Source organism: Serinus canaria, chromosome 3, assembly GCF_022539315.1.
Source record: "Serinus canaria isolate serCan28SL12 chromosome 3, serCan2020, whole genome shotgun sequence".
Classification (NCBI taxonomy): domain Eukaryota; kingdom Metazoa; phylum Chordata; class Aves; order Passeriformes; family Fringillidae; genus Serinus; species Serinus canaria.
Genome location: NC_066316.1, coordinates 52308928 through 52336701, shown reverse-complemented (window position 1 = coordinate 52336701; position 27774 = coordinate 52308928). Strand labels below are relative to the sequence as shown.

Sequence of the window (27774 nt, the reverse complement as noted above, 5' to 3'; positions counted from 1 at the left end):
CGGCGGAGCCTCTCGCCCCCCGGGGCCCCCGAGCCGGGCAGTGCAGCGCCGGGAGCGGCCGCCCCTCCCGTTCCGCTGCGCTCCGAAGGAACGGGGCAGAGGCGGCGGCGGCCCCGGGACCGCGGGCACCGCTCCGCCCGCCCGGGGACCGCGGCTCCCCTGCCGCCACCACGGACCACCGGCGGGAGCCCCCCGCCCGCCCCGCTGCCTCCGGTACTCACCGCCGGCCGGCTCGGGCAGCGTGGAGACCGAGGTCTGGCCCATGGCTCGGCCGGGAGGCGCTCACGCCGCCCGCGGGGCGCGCAGCCTCCGCCGCGGCTGCTCCAGAGGGCACATCCCGGTGCTGGCCGGGCCCGCGCTCCCCGCCGGCTGGCGGGGGGCGGCTGCTCCGGCTGCGGGCCGGCGGCTGCTGCCTGTCATCCCGCCGAGCTGCCCGGCCACCGCCGCGGCCCCGGCCCCTCACCCCCGCCCCGCTCCGCCCCAGCACCGCCCCGGCCCCGCCCGGCCCGGGGGCTGCGCGCCGCTCCCGCCTCTGCCCCGCGCGGAGCAGCGCCGGGATGGCAGAGGTCTTTAAGAAATTTGAAAATTAAAAAAAAAAGATATCTATATATCAAAGACATAACCCCCCCCTTCTTTAGCTACACGGGAAGGACTGTGCTCTACTGGCGGGGCTTCCCGCGCCGCTGGCGTCCCGGTCCCTGCCTACCCCCGCCCTGCTCCATAGCCTTAGTCCAAACACGGAGTTATTCCCACCCCTTCTCATCCCGTCTGAAGGTACAGGGGAAACTTGAAACAGCCTCAGGGAGCGATCCCATCGCCCTGCTTGAGGTGCTTTGCTGTTGGGAGCAGTTTTCAGGCTGCGCTGCGGTCACAAGTGGAAAAGGTGCGCCCGGGCAGGGCATGGGATCCTGACCAGGCTCGTTTGGCTGTCGGTGAGCTCCGGAAAAGTGCCCGACGCTCGCCACTAACACAAGTACATAATCGGAGACAGGACTACTTTCAGTTTTGGAAGAAAGAAGATAGTCGAAGACAGCGGTATCCAGACAGCACTCTGCCGTAACAGGTGACCAGAAGGGACAGAATCAAAGGGATAAACTTTTGAGGAAGATGGGGGAAAACGGACATAGTGCATATAGCTCTAGGGCAAAACGAACAAATTCCTAATTTGTCTTCCTTAAAGCATAAGCATCATCCAAGCAGTGATACAAGCTTAATGCTAGAGCAAACAAGTAACTATTGCCAAAAATGAAAAAATAAAAGCCCCCAAAAACTTGAGCACCTAATAGCTATTACTATGCAGCATCTAGAAATAAGCAGGGAGATGCATATATATCACAGGAGGACACAAGGCTCACCGAAAGAACATATATTAGCAAGACATGGTGAAATGATCATTTCCTAGTGGTCTGGAAATCCTAGAGGAAAATCCTAGAGGGGTTGAAGTGATGTCCGGCTAGCTGATCTTTGCATGTGTTAGCACTGTGGTGGTGTTTCAAGGATGGAGAAGTGTGTTTGTTAGTGTGGGACCCATAACCAAGGACACAAAAGGAGCACAAGAAGTTGCTGCTGCCTGTGTGGTAGGCAGAAGACTTGTGATTGTCAGCTAATACATGGAGAATACAACTAATGCTAGTCTTCATGTTTTTTTAATAGAAAATAGGTCCTGGTAAACAGCTCTTTTCTTTCCTCATTTTCTATGATTATGCATTGAATTGCCAGAGGTTTGAGTGTAATAGACTTCTGCTAGGTACTTGATTTAGTAAGAGAAAAAAGTGAGTACAGCACAAAATTAATAAGGCACAAACAGATGAAGAGCTAAATGAAAAGCAGATCAATTGTCCAAGCAGCACTAGCATTTAATGAAGATGTTGGTGAGCTGCAAGGAGGCTCTTCAGAGTTTTGATCAGGAATCTAAAGAATTATTTTTTCAAACAGCTTTAAAAAGACTAAATAAATCACCACTGGCAGCAATTTTAGACAGTAAATATTAACGGAGTGATGATGAGAACAAGGCAGTCACAGAGTTATCTGGATTATTTAACAAACTCAGGTCTTTCAAACAGGTTTCAATAGGGTCAAAATGAGAAAAAAGTCAGAGGATGGAACAACACAACCTACACGGCCAAGGAATGTATCTTTGACAGGCACTCCATAGAGGAGCTTGGAGAAATTCAGCATGAGCTCCTAGTGAGCTAGTGCTGGTGGAAAAGGGATTGATATGTACATACAGCTGTGCAAGTAGAAAAGGGTAGGTAGAAATCCCATTGCCTCACTGTGCTTTTTATCAGACAAAAAGTGCTGTCCCATATCCAGTGCTGTTGTCTCTCCTTTAAAAAGATGCTGTGTGATGTGAGAGAGCTGGAAAGAGATCCAAAAGATAAGATGGAAATCACAGAAAGCCGTCTCCAACAAAAGGTGTGGAAAAAACCAATGAACTTGGGAAACACAGACATGTTGCATTTTAACTCAAGAGTGCCCTTGCAAAGAAAGAACAGCATTGCAACACTCCTGGATGTTGAAGCACTGAAGGAAGGGCTCTTTGTCTGACACCCCCAAATCCAGGTTCCACACAAAGCATGGTGTTGAAGACAACCGAGTGGGGCTTATGCAGAGAACCAGGCTGAATTGTGCAGTGGGAGCCAAAGGCAAGGTAGATGGCCTAATGATCCCTTTGTCAACCCAAGGAAAGGCTTCCAGAAGGTCAGCTTGTTGTATTAGATGACTTCTGTCATTAATTTCTCAGGATTTTTTTTGCATGCAATTTGGCACATTCATTTTTCTTACCTTGAAAAGTTATTTTTAAATGGTTTGTTTTGAGAAACTCGAGTTACCTCTTTGGAGTCACTTGTAAACAGGAACATAAAAGTTTTCCTGTCTGCCTCTGGTGAATCTCATTAATTTTATCAAAGGAAATTGTGTTCCCCTCCTGCGTAAAAGCCCAGTTTACAATGCAAAAGTGTATACCATCTGTCTGCAATGGTTCACGTGACGTAGTAAAGTCCTCAAAGTCAATTTGTGAGCTAAATAAATGAAATTTAGTTACCACATCCTTCATGTAATTGAAGTAGTTGCCAATTTCTTTTGCTTTAGTTGTTGTGTTTGTTTCTGGTTTTTTTCTTCCTAAGTTAACTTATGGTGACAACTTTCTTTTCTATGAATGGTAAAGGAAACTGGGCTGTTGAAAGATATATTACATTTCTCATATGCAGGGCTATATTTATTTAATTGCCTCCATACAGAAGGATTCTAACCTCCTACTGACATTCACATGTGAGCATCCACACAAATCCACAAATTTAATGTTTGGTTATCTCTAGACTTTAATTCTGCAATATGATAGAGGTGTTTTCATCTGTGCATTAGGTTTCTTTCCATGTTGATAGCTGACACATAGAACAGTTGAAAGTTTAAGGATATAGCAAATTATTCTAGCAGAGATTTAAGATTACAATTATGTAGATAAAATACACTTTTATCTGGTATATTTGTTTTTTAGGGTGTAGATGATCCTACTATATCTTAAGCTGTATATTCCACTTTGCACCTAAACCTCTAAGAGGATAAGACAAACAGACTTCTAAGCATTTTGCAGTATTTTAGTCTTCTGGGGTCTCTGGAAATCCACAATTGCAAACAAAGCAAAAACAGGTAGGGGAAGATTAAAGCAAGAATTTCAGGATTAAAATTTCCATGATCATTTTATCCAAGGCTAGTCTTGTACTGAATGAAATTCTGCAAAAAGATGTTAAAATATGTGTGTCTTCCATCAGGTGGTGAAGCAGCAGTTCAGCTGATGGGTACAAGAGGTGCCAGTAAGTCATGCCAGACTGTTCTGACACAGCAGCATCAATGGGGTTCCTGGAACCCATGTCCCAGTTAGATCTGAGATTCCAGTGTGAGTAATAATGTCTGATTGCTTCATGCTACACACACAGAACTCTTCTTGCCCAAAGTTACTGCGTTGAGAACTGTGGAGAGTACTCTTAAAGAGACACTCTGCTGACCCTCAAGAAGGGAAATATTCCACCAAAAGGGAGAAAATTAGCCTCTTCCTAAATTTCAGAAGTGTTTGTAAAACTAGAATGTCTCACTTGTTGAAATGGCTGGTACGGGGTCTCTTCATGGAAGATGATGTAAAACTTCCAAATTTTTCCAAAGTCAGAGTGAGATAATACACACAATGATCTATCTCCCACATGAAAGGGTAAATTCCTTCCCCTCAACAAAACATCAAAGACAGGGCTATTTCAGTGTGTGCACTATACTGGGATGATGGATGGCAATAGATGACTTACAACTTGTAGGATGTTGTTGCCTGGTCTTTACAGTTCTGTAGGCTCGTGTAAAGAGGCATTTTAGAAAGGTGAAATTGTATTACTATTCTCTCAGTTACCAAGATTAATTTATGGCCCTAAATATAACAGAAGCTATGAGGAGGGTCTATCACATTTAATCCCAGGATTTGTAATGCAGGACTGGCAAATGTAACAGGAAAAGAGTATTTTCCAGGTGCTTATAACGAAAAACCAAGAGGATGGTACTGAGTCCAAAGCAGAAATGATCCAAACAGGTCATTTCTTATGTGTTCCACCCACTCACAACTCTGCCAGTGTGCAGAACTGCTGGAAGATGATCAGCATGGTCTCTGGCAGGCTGCAGAGCTGAATGATAAAACAAACAAAGCAAAGGTCATGGCATGGACCAAACACGAGCAAGAAGCTGGGTCATTTTTTAGCCATGGTCACAGTAAGGTGTGTGACAATGACATTGAATTTGTACCTGTCTGCAGAGAACCTGCAGTCATTTGGGGGGAGTCTGGGGGGGTACCTCCACAGTCTCTTTGCTTGAGACTGAAATATCAGCTGTGGTTGAGTAAAAAGCTAGTTCTGTTTTCTGTGAAACTGAATGCAGTTTTTAAACAGGCACCATGCAAAAAAAGTCACAGGCCATATTCATGGAATTTACAGGCAGCACATTGGGCATTTAGGCCATTTCCTTGGAATAACCAGAGACTTTTTCAATAACCCCAGAAAGTTCTCTCATTTGAAAATATTTAAAAATATTTTTAAGTGTCCTTTTTTCACTTTTAATGGCTTAGCAATGCTGTGCCTTCACCAGTGTCACCTACCAATTTCAGTGCCCAAGTGTAAGGAAAAAAAAAAGAACTTGAAATCTTCCTTAAAAGAGAGGCTGTTGTTTTTGTGAGGGATCATCACCAACCTTCCTCCCACAAAAATCCCCATTGCATACTGTCTACATAGTAGAATGGAAGGAACCACACAGAACTGACAGGAGCTGCTGCAGTTCAGTCTCTAAATTTGGAGCTAAGGGTTCAGAACTTTAGATCACAGGAGTTGATATGAATATATGGGTTATTCTGATCAAAACATACAGCAGAAGTTTTTTGGATGAGATTTGCTTGTTCACATTAAGATTGCACTGGGTAATGGGGAGCAAGGTCATCACCTATGGAAGATCTGAGGGGCTCAGACTTGTTTGGTATTCAGATGATTCCAACTCCTGTTTCAATGTCTGTTCTTATTTATCCATACTGGATCTTTGTCATCAGAGGCAGGAAAAACAGCACAGCTGGGCAAACCCTTTCCTGCTGATTTGGCACAGATGGGCTTTCTTTCTGCTCACAAATTATCTCCAAATAGGTTCTGCACTTGCAAACCTGTTTGCTACTCTGAATTATTCACCATAACAGTTTGCAAGCCGGTTTTGAACACAGGGAAGCAGGTAAACAATTCATGGCAACAGGAGTTCAATAATTCATCACCCAGGCTCTGTGCTGGGTGCCCTCAGCCATGGGCATCTCTTTGTGCTCTCTGACTCAGGGGTTTTACCTGTGCCTGGAGGAAACTTGCATAGAAACACATCAATATGGTTTTAAATGGCTAGTCATGAATGCTTATGGATCTACTTGTGTGGTTCTATCATCTGATCTGTGGCTTTCTTATGTTGTATTCTTTAACATTACATTGCTCTTTCCCATATTAAGTAGCTGCTCAGCAAGTTTTTCTAGGAATGACTTTTCCAGACTTGAAGCACGTTGAAAAATCTCCATTGTCATTTTAATAACAGATTGTGGTTTCTCTGGTACTGTACACACTGGACTTTTAAAGTAATTTACATACTGTGTGTGGTTGAAAGGCAGAAAATAGAAAGAAAATGGTCCCAACACAAATATTTAGTGAGTCATGAAGAGCAGATCTTCTCCTCTGCTGTGCATATTCCTCAGCTTCAGAAACTGCCCTACACCCCCACTGTGCTTTCTTCCTACATTTCCATTTCTACATGCTCCATCCCCAGCCAGTTCTGTTCCACAGTATTTTTCAAAGGTGTTTTCTTTCCCTAATGTTCTTTAAAGGCAAATTCCAAAACTTTGAATCCCTCTGAGACCTTTCCCTCCATCCCACACTTGTTGCTAATGTTTGTTTACTTTGTTTGTGATGATCTGGAGTCAGTTCCCTCGCTCCACTTCATTAAGCCTGGCCTATGCAGGAACCTTCATTTTCTCACAGACTCAGAGCATTTCACCAATTTTTTGGAGTACTATTATGTTCACATCCATTGTTTTAAAAATTATCAGCTGCCTAAAGACTCCTGATGTAAGTAGTGGAAGTGTTGTCATGCAGATTTTTGAGAACTACTTGTGCAATATTATGAAAGTGAAAAAATTAGAGATTCATCAGACCGATCTGACACAAGTGTTGGAGTTTTTAAATTTGAATTTACTGGAAATTAATATGTTATAAGAAATGTGTGCTCTTCAGGATAAGATTCTTTCCTTCCTTTAAGAAGGGCTAAACTTGATGCTGGAAAAAGCTACCTTCTGTCTTTGTTTAAAGCATCAAGGGGAACTGGAATACTGGATCACACAATGTCCCTAAGCCTAAATCAGTTATTCCTGAGAAACAGGTGAAGAACCCCAGGTGGTGACATGACATATTACCCAAAGTCTGTAAGGTCACACCCTAATATTGATAATGTAAATGCCACACTCCTGGTTTAAATTTTAAACCTTAAATTTTCAAAAACTATTCTACATGTTTTTGACTGTTAGTTGCAATAACTCTTGGTATTAAGGTGCTTCATACATGATCATTTCCTTTGTGCCTCATTCTGGCTCCTGGATCCCAGCACCTCCTGTTGTGCAGCAGCACTGTGACAGTACAGGACAGAATTTCCTTTCCAGGCAGAAAATAACCATCAGACATTTTCTAATCAACAGTGTGTGTTGGTCACCAGATTTCAATTTTGTCCAGGGTTCCAGATTTATGATGAAAGACAAAAAAGGACTACATTAGAAATTATAAATAGCATCCTGCCTGTCCTAGTTCAAGCCACTGGGGAAGAAGAAAACAGTGGCGTAACAATGACACGTTGGAGTGTAGAGTTCCTCAACAGACAGGATTAGCTGCTGCTAGAGTTTGTATCAGTAGCCACAATAAACAGAATGAACAGGCCCCTTTACTGATACACTTGGCATGTCCCCAGCTGAGAAAGAGAAGTAGGGCAGCTAAAGGCAGCTGGAGGCCTATTCTTTCTCCAGGTCACCACCTTTCCTCCTCCACCTCTTCTCTCAAGGCCTGTTGCACATTTCATTGTGTTCACCATAGCAGTAGCACAGCACTGGAGGTCCCTAATTCATCATTCAAGGAAAGGCTCCTACCAGCTGGACCAGCTCCCCTTGGCCATTTTGCATTTTTTCTCTCTCCCCTCTGGGTCTAACAGCAGCCTCTGGCTGCTGCTGCTGCTGCTGCAGGAAAGCCCAGCTGTCCAGGAGAATTCCTGTGCTCTCCAGCCTGTCCAGCTGAGAGAGAGAAGCAGCCACGATACCAACTCAGCTGCACTAACCATTTTCCTTAGAAAAACACAGCTTTCTGCTCTTCAGGGCACGTGTGGTGGTTGCTGGCTGTGGCTTTTCCTCTGTGTTTCCAAGCTCCTTAATGAATCACTGCTTTTTGGCACCGAAGCAAAATAAACACATCATTTTGGATGCCTGTGCCAAAAGTATGTGCACTTGGAGCAGGTTTTAAATGATAGAAAGCAAAAGGTTTAATGAAATGTGCAGGCTGCGTAGGTAAAGTTTTTCAAAAGAGCCAGAAAATATGAAACTGAGGGTCACAACAGTATCATCAGTTGTTCAGATCTTGTGGATTTTCTGGAATACATGGAGGGGACTTACTAGTGTTGTATCCACTACAATTCTCCATGGGAGAAAACAGTAACAGAGAGCAGCAGAAGGGTGCAGGATCACTCATCAGCACGGTGGTTAGATGCCTACCTCTTTCCTTTCCATTTCCCTCCCTCTTTCCAGTTTTCTTTTCTGCTGATTATTTCTTTTAACTGATTCAGTGTAACTACACACAGCACAGCAGAGTTTTGCACTGATGCTTCCTAGCCTATGTGAAGGGGAAAAGACATCCAACAAAAAATTTGGCAGTCATACTGAGTGAAGTTTCTCATTTGCTCAAGCCAGTTGTGTGTACATACCTTGTCGTGCACTTTGGCCCTTTTGAACTGCATCAGCCTGCCCATGGTTTCAACAGCACTCATTTGCTCTTGCTGACTTGAGTGAGAATTGAGAAAAAGTTTCGAAAGTGTTTGGCACCAGTGTTCTTCTAGTTCCTCTCCATTCAATTAGATTTTAGAATGGATTCAGATGTATTGCTGGACTATAATTAGCTCTGAAGGACAGAAGCCCACTGGGGACTGGCTCTTTTCTTTTTAAATGGCCAGCTGTAAAGACACTACCTTGAACAATATCCTGAATGTCAGCAAAGTTTCAAACCTGGACTCATGCCTGATTAACTGCCGAAAATCAGAATCATCTCTGCCTTTGGCAAAGCAAAGTCCTTCCCTATGAAGCTGGTTTACTACAGAAATATCTGGATCAAAATGCAAGTTTCAGCCTTCAGTTTCCTTTCCCTGTGTGTTTCTACTACTGTGAAAATGTGGAATTTTTTTTTATCCTACTGGGAAAATGCATTTTTTCCACTCTCCCATGACTCAAAAACATCTGAAAGATTCTCCCTCCAAGCTGAAGAAAAAGAAGGGGGAAAAACTTCACCTTTTGGCAAAGATACAGATGGAAATTTCTGACTCAAAAGAGGATTTTCAAAATAAAATAAAAGAAGCATGTGAAAACAAGGGGTTATAGTGGAAACTATTTTCATAGCCAGCTCTGAAGTAAGCACTGCTGTTCCAGAGACACATGGTACTGATGCAAACATTGGTTTGAAGCCAAAACCCCTAGCATGCTAGTGGAATCCGGAAACACTGCAATATTAAATACACCTCAAAATATATGTCAGACATCTCCCCTTGTCTGTTCCACTTATTCTTCACAGCAAGACACCCTGCACTTAATTCATCAGTGGCTGCAGAGCAGCAGAATAAAGAGCTGGTGGTGGACATTCTTTCCTGCACCACATTCACCAAACAGTCTTCTGGAAGGCTTTGGGCTTATTATTCCCATTTTGCAAATATTGAGCCAATATCCACTTTCCATCTGCAGCACTTACACACCATCTATTATTATAGCATGTGAGCACCTCTTGCTGGTTCTAGGGAAGTGTTATTATCCCCAAGGTACCATTCCCATATTTCACTTGGGGTGATGGCAGGAGTGAGCGTGCTACAAAATGTGTGAGGGCATCCTGCTCAGCTGCACTCCTCGTTGGCAGACTCTCTCTCCTCTCTTTTGTCTGCTTCTTTCAGATGCTATGAAGCAGTTGTCCTGGCCCTGGGCAGTTTTTTATCATGGCAAATCCCCTTTGTCTGCTCTGGTGAGACCCCACCTGGGTTACTGTGACTGACTCAGCAAAGGGAGGACATGGACCTGTTAGGACAAGTCCAGAGGATGGCCAGGTAGATGATTTCAGGAATGGAGCCCCCTCCTATGAATACAGGCTGAGAAAGCTGGGGTTATTCAGCCTGGAAAAGAGAAAGTTCAGGGACACCTTCTAAAACCTTCCAGTATGTTATAGGGGGCCTGCAAAAGAGCTGAGAGGGATTTTTCACAAGAGTATGCAGAGATGGGACAAGGGGGGAATGGCTTGAATCTGAAAGGCAGGGGGTTTTGATTCCATGTTGGGAAGACATCCTTCTCTGTAAGGGTGGTGAGACACTGGAACAGGGAGCCTGGGAAGCTGGTACATGCCCAATCCCTGGAAATATTTAAGGCTGGACAGAGCTCTGAGCAACCTGATCTAGCTGAAGATGTCCCTGCTCATTGCAGGGGTGTTGGACCAAATTACCTTTCAGAGGGCCTTTCCAGCCCAACCTATTCCATGTTATTTTTGCACCTACCATGATTACAGCTGTGGTGCTTGGCTTACGTCTTTGCTGATCTGTAAGAAAGCCCATAACCAGTTACAAGTGTCCAAAACAAAGGTGTAAAATGAATCTCCTGCTTTTGTGCAGACTGTCTGTTGGATTCACATTCTCTAAACAAAGACAGACAATTCTCTCTCTCAGGTGTTTTCCTGGAGAAGCAGAGAAAAGAATGATCAGAACAATTCTTATCTCACTGGCTGCTCCTGTGTTTGTGCACAAGTGGAATGCATTATGGAAGATTGTTTACCTGAAGGGATTTGGTAACTGGATTCTGGTATGAGTGTTTTGTTTTCTTGACCAATCTCTGCAAGCTGTGTCCTGATCGTCAGTCAGGAGAAAGTCACGAGATTTTGTTGAGTTGAGTTCTTGTTCAGTTTCAGTTTAGATGTAGTGTAATAAAGTGCAATATAGTATAGAATAATACAGTATAATAAAGTAATTAATTAGCCTCCTGATATCATATCCTGGGAGTCCTGTCCATTATTCTTCCCACCTGTCTGGCAAAATTGCACCGATAAACATCTTTCCTGCAGATTTGAGGCTTTTGCTCTCAGTTCTTGCCTCTCCATGAAATATAAACACTAATTGATATTTGTGTTTGTATTTCATGGAGAGGAGTAGAGCTGGTGGAACATCCCCCTTTCCACTGTATTCCCCAGAGGTTTAACAGGGAAGTGATGTCCCCTCCCTGCTGGCTCTGCCATGGTCTGGATGGCTGCAGAGGCATACCAGCACTAGCAGGGCACTGTCTGGGGCTGTTTCTTCTCTGCCTCTCTGGCCCCAGCTCCCCACAAGGCTCTTCCTAAATAGGATCCACAGGGTTCACAAAGAGCAGCCAGAGGCAAGCAGGTGGGGCTGGCAAAGCTCCAGGGCTGCTCTGCCAGGGATTCCCAGCACCTCTGGGACAGGAATGTGTTCTGTGGGCGTTGGCCGTGGTGGCTGGGCTCTGTACTTTGAGCAGCAATGTCAGAAAGGTGTGACTGGTTCAAGGACACCATCAGATCCAATTTCATGCTAACAAGCACACCCTGCACCTCTCTCCTCTCCCAAGCACTTGTTTGGGTTTTGTTTTGAACCTTCAGAATCAGCCACTTTCCTTCTCCTAATTGGAGGCAGCCGCCTTGGCAGCAGCAGGTTTTACACACCCCTTGTTTCTAAAGCCATCCTGGATGGTGGGAAACAGATCATCCCTTTTTAGCTTCTGTATGACCAAGTGTGCATGGCTGTGCACAGGGAGGGCTAAAAAGGGCTGGGCTTTGCACCCTTGCCAGTGTGCTGTAGCAGAATTCTGATCAGGTAACCTGCTAACATCTCCCTGCTGAGGGCTGCTTCCAACGGGGCAGAAAGCCTGGTGAGCTTTGCCTCCAGCCCCTCCTATATGTGGGGCATTTGGTCTTTACATGGTGATTGTACAAGTCAAGTGTCAATCTGTGAGTCTCATTTTGCTATCTAAATCCTTGTGTGTCATTCATTGACTTGCTGGTGGCCAGAGGAACCAGCTTGCTTTAACCACGCTACTCCTGGGGGTCCTTTTTGTCCTGATTTATTTTGGGTTCATTCAGTTGCAAACCCACACACAAGGAAACTAAAACAATTGTATCAAATAAGCCAGGAGTGGTTCTTGGGAAAAGTGCTTTTACCAAGACTAAATATCAATATTGCACTTTTTTTCTCACTACTTTTTAATACAGCAGATTGTTAATGCAGCACAATTAGTCAGTTCAAATGAAAAAAATCCATTAAATTCAGAAACATTAGAGCCAGATGGGCTGCAGGGGCAAAAATGCAGAATTTTTAAAGCTAATGTAAATGTAATATTATTGTTTTCAGTTACAATCCAATTAAATTGGGCTGACAGAAGAAATGCCCAGGAAGATAGCTTCTTTGTGAGGAAAATCCATTCAAAAAAATAGTACATCAGATGTTTTCATGGTGCCGTGGCTCACTGAATTACATTCCAGTATAGATACTGCAAAGCTGATGTGGGAGAGCCAGTAATAAGACCTTCACTGGTATGTCACCTACTGGGAGAAAAAGGATTTAATTTCACAGTGCTTTCTGCAACTGTAGAAAACATTAACCCAAGAGGACCCCTTGTGAAAGGAAGAAAATACACATTTCTGAAAACAGGACCTGCTTGGGGAGCTCTTGTGGCCCCTTCCATGGTAGCACTGGGAACCAGGTGGCAATGCCAAACTCCTTCTAAAATCTTGGGGGTGCAAGGCACAGCCCCATGCCATGCAGAAATGCCTTCATGTGCACTGAGGATAGCTTGTGCTGGGCTCTCTGGATGGAAGACAAACGCCTTTGGTTGTGAGGTATGACCCCCAAAACCCAGCTGGGCATTATTTTCTGTAAAGTCACTTGGAGAACTGTGCTCGCTGGGGTTAAAGGAAAAGGTACCCTACATGAGACACCCACAAGCAGTCCACTTCTCTTTTTAAGCAGTTACTCTTTCCAGAATACCTGAGACATTTCCTTCTATGTTAGCTGTGTGGCACAGTAAGCAGTACTTTCCTACCCAAAATCAGTAAGCAGGATTCTGTATAGAGTCTCGCCTACATAGGGGATGGAGCAGGACAAGGGCATTCCAAAGCATTCTCAAGCACAGATCCCACTCCCCTAAATGACTGAAATTCAACACAAGATGTCTTTAGGGTTTTCCCATGAGCTGCACAGTAATTATGAACCACAACCTTGACTCACACATGGTGATAAAACCCAGTGCCTGTAAATCTGTGAATGTAGCTGGCAGTCATAAAGTAAATTATGCAGAGCTCAGGTCAATGGTCCCTTCTGTGTTTATTCCTCTTATTTAATGGTCCATTGCTGGAGACAGACTGAGAACTTTCAGAATGTTTTACAATGTTTTTATGTGACCAAGAAGGGTGCCCTGTGCTTTCCATCCCCATTATCCTGACATGTTGAACATAAATCAGAGTGCAGTATGCAGATTAACATTTGAGGAAAGCAAAGAGCACTTTTTAGGTTTTTTAATAATGTGTACAGAGAAAAAAGTCTTCCTTTCTAGAGTAACCCTTCAGAGAGAGGGCTTTTGGTTAAGGGACAAAATAGGGCCACCTTCATTTTGTGTAGCTGAATTTCACAAAAGCTCAGTGTCCCAGTCTGGGGATCCAGGCAGACACCCATTCAGTTCAAGACACAGTGTGGTTAAAATAACATTACATTGTCAGGGGTCAGATCCTTGCAGCTCAAGCTAATAAAAGTCAATTTTTTTAAAGGTATGGAGACTTAACCCTTGTTCAACACTCAGTACTAACTCCTGGCCTCACAAGGCAGGTTGTGTTCAAGTAAAATAATTCATTAAATGAATGTATTTGCAATTATGCATGTATCCATGTGAAACAGATGCAAGTCAGTTGCATGTGCTCTCAGGTAAAAAAACCCAAATTTTCCTGTGTGGCCAGCATCAGTGAAAACCTTCTCAGTGCATAGACATTTGTGTTAAACCATCCCATTAATCCTAAAAAATTCTTAGAAGTCTGAATAGACGTTCCCTTCCAGCAGTTCAAACTTATGAATTGTAAGAAGTATAGAAAGGAAGACATATTAAAGATGTCTATTTTACCAATCTAATAGGAAAAAAACCCTATATTTTAAGGAATTTATTTAATAAAGTAGTAAATTAAAATTTTAATAAAGCTAGTATTGTTATTAAACTAGTATGGTACTAGTAACCTATTCAAACCTGGCATTTCCCTATGATATGATAAATATTAGGTGTTTTATAAATAATTTGGTCCATCAAATTAAGTAATATGAGACAAATGGATCCACAATTCATGCCAGGCATTTTTTGTTTGTATAAGTTGTCTAGCAACATTGGTTAACTGATGGACCATAACACCTAAGTAAGAAAAATCCAAACATTTTCTGAAGTTTTTTTAGGCTTGTGTGTTAATTTTTACACTGAACATAATTTGTCTGACTGCAAATTGTTCCAAACAACATAACATTAGGTTGCTCTCAGGTTATTGCTTGCTAGAAGCTGAGTCAGTCTAAAGGACAAAAGACAGCCCAGAATATGGGGGAGGGTGACCTTCTCCATGGACAGAACATTTCCATGCACATGTCAGGAGCCTGCTGCCAACAGCCTGGTGCTGAACTGCCAAACACAGCCACCATTCTGCTCCTCTTTGGTGCTGCTCCACTCGGGTCCCTACAATGCATTCCACTGACAGTGAGTTTTATACCTAATATACTACAATGCTCAAGCACATGTGCAGTGCAGCAGCCACATGGGAGCTCTGGGACTTCTTGTTTTTCCCTGGCAAGGCACTCAATCAGCATTTGTAGCCTCAAATACCATGCAGGGCCCAGGCCATGTATTTTTCACACACAAAAAAAACCCTTCCCCCCATTATAATTGCAATCAAGCCTTTATGAAAACTCTACTCCCTACACCAGGCTATGCATTTTCAGAGAAGAGATGTATCAAAATAACTGACAAGTTATAAAATAGCAGAAAAGAAAGCAAACATTGTGTGTTCTTAGGTATAAAATCCATTTCTTCCAGGAAGCTCCCAAGTTTCAAGAGTTACAGCAAAGTTCTATGTGCTCCAATTTATCCAATTCTCTTTTTTGTGCATTTTTATCCACCCTTAGAAAGCTGGCATGTTTTATCACATTAGAATTCAATGTAAGAAACCTGAACACATGCTCATGCTTCACTGCTCAGAGGTTATTAGAATAATCTGCAGGAAACACCACAATAGGGCATTGTTTGTGAATGTAAGCAAAAGGTTACAAGGAAAGCCTGCACCCAGAGCCGACTCCTTGACTCCCATCCCCTTTGCTATGGAGAATGCACATGTTGTGTGTGGTGGCCATCTCCATCACAGTCAGTCTCCTCTGCTTCCCAGGAGAGAAGGTACAGCAAGAGCACATTTATCCTGAGAACACAGAGTAGCTGGACCAGTGTGCTCAGTGAGAGGTGACCAGCTGTGGCACAAAGCAAACCTCTGGCTCCTCCTCACTGCAGTATTTGAGTACCCCACAGTGCCCAGCAAACAGATCTGCAGCAGGCGTAATACAGGCATAGCTTTGTGAGAAATTATTTCCTTTAACTGAAATTTCCTTGGATCCACAAACTCTCAGTTCCACAGTCCTCAACACCCTCCTTCACTGCTGCCCAGCCACAGAGGCACCAGAATGACCTGTACACTGGAGCTTGGCAGCTAAACCTCCTCCTGGGAGTACCACCACAGCAGTGCCCTGCAAGCACTCACACTGGTGGAGATATAGTGCCCAGTCCCTTTTGAAGAACTCTAGAGAGTCCTGAAGACTCTGCTTGTTGAGGAGCCTTTTCAAGTGACATGGGGCTGCCCAAAGAAGGCATGTTTGGGGAAAAAGCTTTTTCTCTCTCCTAAGATCCCCATACCCAAGAGATGAACTTAGATATCACAGTGCTGGGTAGTGAGGCTGTCTATCATCTGTGTTACAGGGACTCTATTTCCAGCCTAAATCCCACACAACACCAGCATTTAGATGGAAAGACCCTTTCTGTCCATCCATGCAATAACTTGGGCAGGACACAGAACAGTTTAGGGGGTGGTTCTTGACTCAATATTGTTTTCTGCTTGAAGGGGTTAATTCCTGCTTCTCTGACTTTCCAGTGACAGAAACAACCTGATTTTTTTGCTGGTTATAATACCAGTATTTCAGGACTTTTATCCTACCAGCTGGCTTTAGGGGGAAATACTGGTCACGTTTCTGCATGTAGAATAAAGTACTGTTAGCAAAGTGGCATAGGGCTAGGCTCTTGTTTCTAGTTCTCCTTCCAAAAAAAAAAAAAACCACCAAAAAACCCCAACAAAACAGAAAAAAATACCCAACAAAACGGCAAACAAACAAAAAAAAAAACAAAAAAAAAAAAGAAAAAATCAAAACAAAAAGAAACCCAACAAAACAGCAACAATGACAACAAAACTTCTGCATTTTAAGTAGGTGCAGAGAAGGACAGATGAGGGCCTTCATCAGCAGGCTGTATTATCATATACACAGTCTATTTAAGGCAAAATGAACTGCTTGTTATTTTGGGCACTGTGCAGTTTGCAGACACTGCCTGTGTGCTCCAACCACAGCGCTCACCCTCACCACAACCCACTCTGCTGCTTCCAGCTCTTTTGTCCCAGGAGGCCTCTGCTGGCAGGGGTGCCCTGTGGTGTAGGATTCTTAGCTGCCTCACTAAGAATGACATCACAAACTGAGGATTTAAATGACTTGATTAAAAAAAAAAAAAAAAAAACGAAAAAAAAATCTTTCTGGAGTACACAGGAGAGTTCACAGCACCTGCAGAAAGCAATGGTATTGACTGGAAAGCATTGCCTTGCAGTTGGAAGAGCAGCACCAGTAACCTAGAAGTCAGGTTTAGCCAGTGAAACCCTCCTGCTAGTTGTGACACCCAGGCAGTGTTTAACCATGGTTTCTCTGCAGCTGTGTAAGAGTTCCAGCTGCCTTGCCAGGCTGGCAGCAACAGAGAAGCAAGGAGGGTGCCTGATTTCAGAGCTGCTGGGATAATGCCAGAAGCTGTCCCTCCCTTGGTGTGAGTGGGTATAAAGGACTGGACTTCACTGGTTCTGGCTTGCCCCCACCTGCCCCTCTCGCCAGCAGTTACCACCTGAAAGGAACATGGGGAATGCTCTGTACAGGATCTCTGGCTGCTGCTGGCCCTGGGGTGATGAGAAAGAATTAAACTTCTTTCATTTAACTACCTGTGCCCTGAAAAGCAGTGCAGGGGGGATCGTTTCAGCAAGGCTTCCTGGTGCTGGGAAGGCAGGATAGCCAAGGCTCATGTGTGCCAGCGATGCCTTTCTGCTGGGTCCTACAGGGGGCAATTAGGGCAGAGGCAGCGAGATCCAGTGGAAAAAAAGCCTTTCTTAAAGGAAGGAGAAATCCTGAGTGTTGATTGGGAAGAATCATGCTGGAGGCTGTTTAACACCTGGGACCCCTCATTTCCAGCCTTCTTAGCAGTCTGATATAAGTTGTGCAGTATTGTTTTTCACTTGTGCTACTTTCTAGTCACCTTCCTTTTTCAAATTTGAAGTAGATTCAGCCTCACCAATGATCACTATTTTAATTTTATATAGATACACACAGACATGTTAAAGTAGATTTTTATTGCTGTTGCCAACACTATACCTCTACAGAGAGATCTTTATTTATGATATTTATTTGTAAATGGGAATGTAAGAAGTCCAAATTAGTTTGTCCAGTAAGAAGTCATGGAACAATGTGTAGGATCATTGCAGTTAGAAAGCTGCAAAGGGATTTTAGGGCATGCAAAGGAGATTCAGAATTAAAAACATTTCACAGTAGCTCAGATTGCGTTGTTGCAAGACTTCCTGGACCCTTCTCAGATTTTTGTGCTTCAAGGAAGACATGGGACACCAAAGATTACTTTGTATCCCAGAAGCAGTCACTCCAGGCTCCAACTAGAGCAAGACAGCGCCTTTCAATGTTGCAAATACATGTGAGGAGTGTCTCAGCTCTCTGAGACAGAACTGGTCAGCTGCACATGTGCCTCCAGCATAATGTTATTATGCAAGTATTTTTGCAAATTGCTGTCTCTCAACACTGAGCCTCCCAATATGGAACTATGATCTAATTAGTTTTGTCCCTGATTTTATGGCCTTTCCTTTGTCTGTACTGAATGCATTAGCTTCTTACCTAAATATGATTTTGTATTTTCTTGCTAGTCAGTGCCAGTAGCACCATACAGCTGGAGCAAAGGACCAGATCTTGCTGGATACCTCCTGAATCACACCTGATGAGTGAAAACAATTCCCAAAATGCACTTGGATTTTGAAACCTGGCATTTGGGCACAGAAGAGCCCTTTTGATACACAGTGTATAGGTTTTGCATCATTTTAGGTTCTACAAATCAGAACCAAGCCAAGCATCTTCTCATGCAGCAAGATAGATGTATGAAATATTTCCCTCAAACCTGTTTTTCCTCCAACCCATGTTACTTGAAATTATTTGTATTCAATCTCTTAATTCTTTCTGGCTCAGTCTCTGTATCATCTGTTTCACATTTTTGCCTGGGACTGATGTCAAACTCACTAGCTAATGCTTGTGAGTCTACCTCATTTGCTCTCTTTAAAAATTGTTGCAAGGCAAATTAATAATCATTTCTTCAAGAGCATGCAGTTCTCTCACAAGGGAGACCAAGGGGATACATTGTGAACCTTACCTGGGTAGTTTCAGAATGTTCCTGAGGCCGGGCAGCTCACTGGCTTCCCAGACCACAAGCACAAGGCCAGGAAGCTGTGCCAGCTCCACCTCTGGGCTACAAAGTAAATGTCAGCTCTGTGCCTTGGCCTGGCCGACTGTTTGCAGCTCTTTTGCAGCACTCTCCCTCCCCACCACTGCTGCAGACTGCATGTATTGCAGCAGGCTGGGAGCTCCCTGCCTCCCTGCCGTACTCACTCCCCTCCTGTACACATAGGAAAGGTGCACCCAGCCCAGCACTCCATCTCTGAGAGTCTCCAAGCACTGCAAACTCTCCACAGGGTCCAGGCAGTGCCTTCACCCTTGCGAGTCAGTCCTGCACATGCTGAGGGTCTGTGTGCTTGGGAATCATCTTTGTTCCTTTGTGTTTGCAATGTCTCTTGACCTGCAAAAAGCACGTGATGCAGCCATCCATAAATACATGAGAACACAGCTTGTTCTATAAATGAGCACATAATGGAATTTGATTTAGTATCATGAAATAGGAGGAAAATATTGGGAGCAAAGTGGAAACGTTCATATGCTTAAGAATGGTAAATGTCTTGGACAAGTCACCTCTGACAGAGCAAAAGCTGAAATAGGTTAGGAGCCACTTCTCAGTTATGGGAAGTCCTTTCCTACCTGCGTAAAGGATCTCTAATTTCTCACATTTGGGTCAAGCCCATGTGACCAGGGAGTTGGCAAGCAGGCAAATCATGGAGCAGGTGAAAATTTTCTTTGCTTTTTCCCTTAGCTGAGAAGAAGCCCAGTTTGATACAGGTGAGTGTTGTCTTATAATTTTGTTTCTGTTCCTAGAAACCCAGCTAATATCTCCCCTGCTCCCCCTTCCAAAGAGTATGAGACAGCCAACGGGTGATCCCTGTTGGCAGCGATCTAAATCAGCAGTGCATACATTGAACTGACTCAGAAGGCTCAGAAAAACCCTGGATTTGAGCACAGCAACCTACTTTCATGGCATCAGCTGCAGAACTGGAGCTCTGGTGCACAGTGCAGAGCAAGATAAAGGGAAGTACAGAACGTAACCACTCCAAAATCCTCTGCAAAGCCACGGGAAAGCTTTATGGTTGCCAAGCTACTAATATCATCAAAATGCTTTTTTATTTCCTTTTTCATTCTGCCCATAATACACTATGACTGTGAAAATGGGGAGAAGGGGAAAAAATTTAAAAATTAAAAAAAAAAATTAAAGCCTTAATCATGCAGATTCAGACAAAGCATGCAGATCAGCATGAGAATGTGAAAGTGAAGGGGGATCACAGTAGCTATGGGGACCAATCCAGCACAGTAGCAGGCAATAGGTTCTTTGCTGTGGGAAGCACCACTTATGCATCCTGTGGACACTTGGGTGCTTTCCTGAGAAGCTGTAAAAGGCAAGGGTGTAAAAGACTAGGTGTGCCAGAAGCAGAGAAAATGAAAGCCTGAGGTCACACAACTCCATCCACCCTGTGCTGAGAAGTTTATTTGTGGTGCTTTTTCAGGCAAGCACTTATCAGCTGTCATGGTGGCAACCCCCTTCTCCATTAGCAGTCTGATCAAATGCATGAGGTTGCACTTACTGCCCTGGGGGAAGAGCTTAAAGGCAGAGCAGAGGAAAGGAGATCATGGCGAGAGGCAATAATGACACTAAAGTGTAGTTAAATGCTGATCTGGGAAGGATTTTGACTCCTGTCTTCACCTTGCTCACCCTGAGAGTGCTCCTTTGAAATGGATGCACATCCTATCTGCACCTGGAAGATGTACAGAAACTCTAACACTCGGGAGCCATCTGCTCTACCAGGGGAAAAAAGCTGAATTTGCCTTCAGAATTTAACATTTTGCTTTTAAAAATCCCCACAGAACTCTAGCTGGGGTTGCAAGCAGTGATGAGGGAACTTAGTGCCATCTTGTCCCCAGATTTGCAAGCCATTCCAAAAAGCAGCTAACAACATTTCTGTCACAACAGGCAATGGGGCTGTAGGGAGAACCAGCCTTCGAGGCTTCCCTGATGCACACACAGCATTACTAGTGCAGTGGAGAAACACTACCCTCAGAAGTGTTCTTAAACCATAGCTACACAAAGTGCCCCCTTGCCTTAAGTGGCATATCCCTGGCTTCTTCACCTGCAGTGCAGAGCAAAGCAGTAGGCAGGCCACCACCTGAGAGAGGAAGGGGACCCCACAATCATCCTTCTTATTCCTCCCTGGGAGAAGGTAACATCCTGGGAAATAGCACTGGCTCTACTCTTTCTCCTCCAGCAGCTCGAAATAGGACTCCAATGGTGCTGAGCAGTGCCTCTACTTTGACAGTTTTATACCTCCGTGCTCTTCTTTGCAGTCATTCTTCCTGAGACACAGGATAAGAGAATCTGCACAACACTTAGAGAACTCGAGGGTTTGCAAACATCACAGAAACTTGTGTGAAAATGAAGAGCTTTGTGTAGAGCCACTGCATCTCCTCTAGTATTCGAGTTAAAGAACTGTCTCGGGGTGACAACACCCACAGCTAAAACAAGGAACATTGCTAGATATCACATTGTTTTGGGGATGATATAATAATATAATGCACTGCTCATCACCCTTAGATTTTACAAAGTAAATTGTCCATCTTCAGGGACCTCAAAATCTTGCTCAAGACTTCATCACATTTACTTTTGCCTTAGAACTTCCCACTTGTAGGTTAAAAAAAAAAGTTTCTTTTCCCCCAGTACCTAGACTATCTAACTTCAGGAACTGCCAAGATACTCCCACATATCACCATGTAACCTTCCCCAGCTTCTAAATAAGACAGGTAATTCATCAGGGTTGTTGGCACCTCCAAAACCATGGGCAGGGGTACGCTCTGAGGACTGTCTGCATCAGTTAACAGCACAGTGGTGAAAGATCCTCAACTAGAACTAGAACTAGAACTAGAACTAGAACTAGAACTAGAACTAGAACTAGAACTGGAACTGGAACTGGAACTGGAACTAGAACTAGAACTGGAGCTAGAACAGCTGTGTCCTGAGCGGGATGCTGTGCAGGTGTAAGTCCCTGCATCCCACCTCACCCCAGCTGGATCACCAGTTGGGGTCCAGCCCCCAGTGCTGATGTGGCTGAGCTGTTTAGGCTCAGGTTAATGTCTGCTGGGCAAAAGGCACCACACCACACCAACGTGCTCAGAGCTGCCTCAAGGACCTCCTGTCACCCAGAGCAGGCATGGCATCCGCAGGATACCAAAGGAGAGAGCAAACAAACAAAACCCCTCATTGCCAAGTTTTGCAGAAACACTGAGAGAAGCAAACTCTACCATGGCTTCCCATTCCCCTTTCTAACCCCAAAGCCATCGTTGTTCCTAAATTCTGTGGTGCTTTATGCCTCTTGAAGCCACTCATGCCAAAGTAAACAGCTGCTTCAACCTCTTGCGGGCGCCTTAAGCTGTTTTGTAGGAAATGCATGTTTGTGCCTTACAGAAGGCACATATAATACATCACAATCACTGTGCTAAGTGACACAAACTGGGGGATTTTAAAGTTATGTTTGGCAACCTGCCCTTACTGAGCTCTAATTATTCCTTAATATCCCAATTTAAGGGCAGCATATTGGCCCCATTTATAAATTGTCTGGCTTTTATGAGTTTGTGTCACAGAATTAATGTTGAGCAGTTTTCAGATTCTTTATTGAAAACTGCTGATTGTGTATTGCCTGACAAAGCAAAATGTCCCCATTAGAATAATGGTTTATTGTAAATATGGTAGTATTAAAAATGCGTGGAAAAAAAACCCATTGTAAAAAGTGTTATGTGAGCTGTTATAATTTGTCAGTTTAATATCTTTGTCATTTGCATTTCTTTTTAAAATGCCAAGAGCAATTAGACCTTATCTCACCAGTAGAAGTTGCCAAATTTCACTTGAAATTAAACTAGAATAATGTGTCATGGGAGTTATTTTAATAATATTAAACAATAAAAACAAAAACAGAAAAGAGAAGAAAAAGGAGCCATACAACATCTGCAGCTACAAAAAAACCAGCTAAAATATATAGCCTGTTTCTGTGATAAAATCACAGTCATGAACTCCATAGGCTTCTTCCACCAACAAACCATTTTCTCCGACAGTAAGGCTATAACAAAGTCTTTCTGAACTATGATTTAAATGTCAATAAACAGCTCCCAGCAGCACAAATTTTATGCCTGAGATCGCCATATTTTCAGTTCATCTCTCCACATGGTTTCCAGGCAAGCCTCCATAATGAAATACCCCTTGTTTTTTGGACTGACTCAAGTCCCAGTGAGAAAGACAGAAGGGACTTGTGAGTCAGCAGGAGCTGGAGCTAGGATGAATCGATCACAACTTTGTCTCCTGTGGAAATACCAGCTGCTGTCATGTTTCTGTTGGAACTACATGGTGCATGCCTTCTAGCCATGGTCAAGCCATGGGTGAAAAAATTGTTTCTGGGATTGTCTCCCACTGTGCCTGCCTCTCTACAGAGACATAGTGTGGCCTTTATCATTGTCATGAAATATTTTGTTGCTTTTCAGAAATGCTTTTAAAGGGAATTTCCCATAAGCTGTAAAATAAGCAATCTCCGAGAGTTACATTACAGGAAAGGTGCCGCGGAGAAAAATAAGAAAATATTTGGCCCTGGTCAATTCAGTTTCTTGCAGACTTTTGCTTTCTTTGAAAATTGAATGTTAAGAGGAACCCAATTCTTCACTCAAGTCCATTATTTGACTCATATATTTCCAGCAATTCAATACCTCTCTGCTGACAAGCCTGGGTTAAGTTGGTCTCCTCTGGGAGAAAAGCAGACAAATCAGCCCCTTCTTGTCTTCTTTGCAGGAAGTTTTTGTGCTGGTACCACTGCCCCCAGGGTGCTTGGAGAGAATGCTTCTGTGCAGGTATCAAAACAAACCCCAGCAGCCTCAGCCTCCCAGTATCTGCAGTCAAGGTGATAGATCTGTTCAAATGGATGTGGATACTTCCTTCTTCCTGCATCTCCAGCAGCAAATGGGACATCCCTTCTGGTGTGGAGCTGTGCCCAGAGTCAGGCACACACACCTCTGTGGCTGCAGGATAACAAATCCAGTTATCCAGTCTTCTCCAACACCCTGCCTCTCCGTGGGCTCTGCCTGGGGACACTCACTTTGCCCTGGGGACACTCACACTCACCCAGGGATGGCTGGGCCCCACTTGGCAGCAAGAATGATTGGACACAAACTCAGCAGTTTTATTCAGGATTTGCTCCTGTCTGCTGGGAGAAGGTTGCTGGGTATTCTTACAGTCCTAAGCTACTTACACTTTCCAATTATACCTCAGGAAGAAGTCTCGTAAACGTTTTATGTGAAAATATAAAAAAGGCTTAAATAGTGAGACAAAGGGGGAGAAAAATAGAGAAAGTGAGGATTTTTTGGGTAAAATTCCATCCAGTCTACTTTTTGAGCCCAAAGAAATACCCCTGCAAGTCACCCCACAATTAAGTATCACATTTCATAAAAGACTCGCTGTTAGAGACAATGAATGATGGCGAAACAGCAGCAGATAAATCCTTATTGTCAGCCACCAGCTCTTTGCTCATGCAATCTTCCTCTCCCCCTTGTCTGTCACTTCCAGCCCCCTCAGTTTTGTTCCAGGGTTCAACCCCTGGAACACAGGCTGGTTTTTTTGGAATTATTTGTACCAGAGCCTCTTAACACAACCTTTCCTTGTGTGGACTGATTTCTTGTACTGTCAAAATAATTGGCTCCTGCAATTTTGGTTTCATCCTTGCTAGAAGCATATGGAGAAGTGCTGCCTCTCAGACTTGGATTACTACTTCTGTACACAGCACTTGCTTCTGCACCATAGGTGGCAGTGATGATCCAGAGTGCAGAACAGAGGTCTGAAGGCAGCAGGCCAAGAATGCCACACAACCAGCAGATGCAAACAGAAGGCATGAACTCAGAACCAGATGGTTTGATGCTTGCCAGAAAAGCTTGCCAGCTTTTACCAGAAAAAAAGAATCATAAATTATTTGTAAGTGAAATCAGCGTTATACCATCTCTCTAAACCAGCTAGAGTTCGTGCTGCTTCTCCATAAGAAGCACCACAGCAACTGGAATCTTTGCTTAAAATACCATGAGTGTGTGTCAGCACAGTGGAACCACAGCAGCTCTAGCTAAAGAGAGCCATTTGAAGGAGGGTGGCTGGACTATCTCCACATTAGAAGATGCTCCATCATTTTAGTGCTGCACAGTGTTTGGCTACCTCTAGTGCAAGTTCCCATGTAGTCATTCTATGCACTGTGTGTATAGAGACTTGAAATTAACACAGGGAGCAGCAGCCCCACAAGGAAGTTTAATCCTCTCAGAAATGTTTTCCAAGGTCATGGATTTATAAGCACACGGTGCCAACTCCTGGGTAAAGGGGCAATAAGCCATGAATAATATTCTAAAATTACAACAAGAAGAAATTCAATTTTCTAGCAGACAATGACCTGTGATACACTGAGTGTTCACTTCAGCCAGGGGCATGGGTGAAAATGGGAGGCAAATTAGAATACACAATGTAGCATAAAGAAGTTTCTTACTGCTTTTTATTTTATTGTTCATGAGCAAACAATTTTGTGATCTGTAGAACATGCCAAATGGAGCCAATAAAAGAAACATGGCATGGATAGCCCCATTTATATAAGAGTGGGACAGAGAAAGGAGGTGCTGTTGTTCCCTCTAAAAACACCTTCACACTTGGGGAGAACATGGACAAAATACCATCAAAGATCAAAACAGAAGCTGCCGCAGGATGTGACTGGTTCTGCTGCTGGAGTTGGGAATTGTCTCAAGGGCTCACAAACCTGTGGCATCTCCATTGCAAGTGGTTTTTTGTTAATGGGCTTCCTAATTCATAGGGACAATTCAGACAGATTAAGCCTTAGATGGCCAAAGGATATCAGAGCCCTTTATGGGCAGCAAATGAACCTTACAACTCACTGAGATTGTTATCTAGCCTAGTTCTGCACACAGATCAGCTCAGCTACATCAGAGGGTTTTGAACACCATGAATTGATGAGAAATCAGGATCATAAGCTGAAACCCTCCTCCCAGTTTTGTTCTTCTGCCTGTTTTTCTTTCTCCTCTGTGTTTTAGAAAGATGCCTTGAAATAACAGGTAAGACACAGCAAAGTGTCTGTAAGGTCAAATCCTCAACCAGCATTCAATCCCGGCAGTCTAACTGAGTGCTAAATAAGTCCTATTGACTTATGGAAAGACAAAAATGACCACTTACTTCAAAAGCAAGGGAATTTCCATCCACAAATGGTTTCCTGTGTCTCTTACCCTTCCTGTGAACACATGATGTCATGCAGAAGGCTAAACTGATCACTTGCAGTCCTCCCCATCCCACAGCATTTCAGGCTTCAAGTTAGTGTCACCTCAATGGAAAGCTCCAAGTTTCACTATAGGTCAAACATAAAGTTTGATGTTGCTACTGGATATTCCTCAGAGATAGGCTACACAACAGACAAGACCTCCAGTCCCCTTAAAACACATTTTTTTCTTGAAGGCATAGCCTGCAGCCATAGCAGCAGAACCTACATAATTCAGGGTAACAATTAACCACAGCTAGCTCATTACTGCTAAAATAATATTTCAAGTGCAAAGAAGTCATATAAATCCCCAAGAAACATGAAACAAGGCCTCCTGGTTTTGTTCACTACTGGTATGGTATGCATGACACAGGACCTTACTAAGGTGCCATTGACCCATGAGATTCTTCCCCCAGGCCTTTGGCACCTCACACTGGCATTCTTCTTGGTAAGAAAGAGTGTACAAGACTTGTCTGTTTTAAGGTGAGATGCCTGTCCAAGCAGGACCCAGCTGACTAGGAGCTCTGGGGAAAGGGATGTTGCTGATCTCACTCCTTAAAGGAAATCCCCACCCCCAAATGCATCACTTGGGAGCACTTCTGTTTCCACAGCTTCTTTCTTCCTGCTACTCCAAGTTCTTTGCTGTTTTTGTACTTGCTTCCCAGCCCCCCTGCTCCACCCCACAAGTTATTTCCAAACCTATTTTTTAAATATGAGTTCTGTTACATCACTGGTGTCTCCAGGCTTGATGTGTTTGGCCCAAAGTAGATGTGTGCAGCAAAGCTGGAGCCCAGGACCTGCCAGTGGAGGCTGCTGGCTGCCCTCCCCTGCCCAGAGCAGCAGGCAGCCTTGCAGCTGAATACCTGCAGACAGCCTGTCACAAACAGCTGATGCCAAAATAGGCAAAAAATACAGCTAGAACTGTCCTATTGTGCCCTACACAGATGGATGAATATTTTATTGTTATTCCAGGAAAAGCTTTTAAAAGAACACATGAGACAACAATTATGTGGGGTTGTCTCGGTACACAGAATAAAAAGAAGAGCAATCTAACACTTAAAGGAAAGGACTTTTAAAATGAAAACACTGTTTCTAAACTCCACAAAATGGCATCAACCATAAAAGTTGTACGCAGGTGACCTATTAGCAACACTGATCTTTTTAAATGACAGTTTTGGCCAGAAAATAATTTTAATGATGGCAGAGGAGAAGAGTGATGAATTACAGAGATATTTCTGTTATGCAGAGCAGAAGATGGAGTTTTGCCCAACAATTATCCATGGTCTGACTTTGAAAGTCTCTTCAGCAGCATGATGAGTTTAATAACAGAGGCCTGATTCACTGACACTGATTCTAAATTGTTATTTCTAACACACCACGCAGCTTTGCTAATATTCTGCAGTTTTGTATTGCCAGAAATAGCATCTCTCCAGGAAGAATTTGGGCAGGTATCCAGTTTATATACATCAGTGTGTTTACATTTTAGTTGGCAGCCTGCTGAAGAACAAATTAATCAGGCACTTGGGCTTAGGGATGCAAATAATCCTGCTGCTCTCTGATCTCATAAGTGCCCAGATGACACCACAAGGGTTTTCAAAGGTGCTCTCCCATCCCTCCAGATGTCTGAGGGACAGGCTGGATATACAGAGGTATTCAGGTGCACAGTCCCCACACTGGCACACCAGTTAGGGATCATGAGCCCTAAACATTCCTCTACAGACTCAGCTGTGTTTACCCAGCCCCCTGTGGGCTCTTGGAAATGATGTATTCCCAATTCCACTCAAAGCATGGAGGTGGCAGGACTCTTGGAAGAGCTGCCTGGAGAAGGGATCGTGTCCATACCCCACGTGGGGCTGAAGCCCTCTGGGCTTTGGAGCAA

The 27774-nt window shown here is 43.8% G+C and overlaps 1 protein-coding gene across 3 annotated transcripts in view; it reads right to left on the bottom strand.

Annotated features, from left to right (window-relative positions):
* The window catches only part of PHACTR2 (phosphatase and actin regulator 2), a 133899-nt gene that overhangs the window by 75645 nt on the left and 30480 nt on the right, over positions 1-27774 (bottom strand). The window contains exon 1 of one of the 3 annotated variants that reach the window (XM_030235618.2): positions 222-369. The exons of the other annotated variants lie outside the window; for them this stretch is intronic. Coding sequence (XP_030091478.2) covers positions 222-264 — 43 coding nt within the window. The 5' untranslated portion in view covers positions 265-369. Of the gene's footprint in view, positions 1-221; positions 370-27774 lie in introns of those variants that run through there. 3 annotated transcript variants of the gene reach the window in all.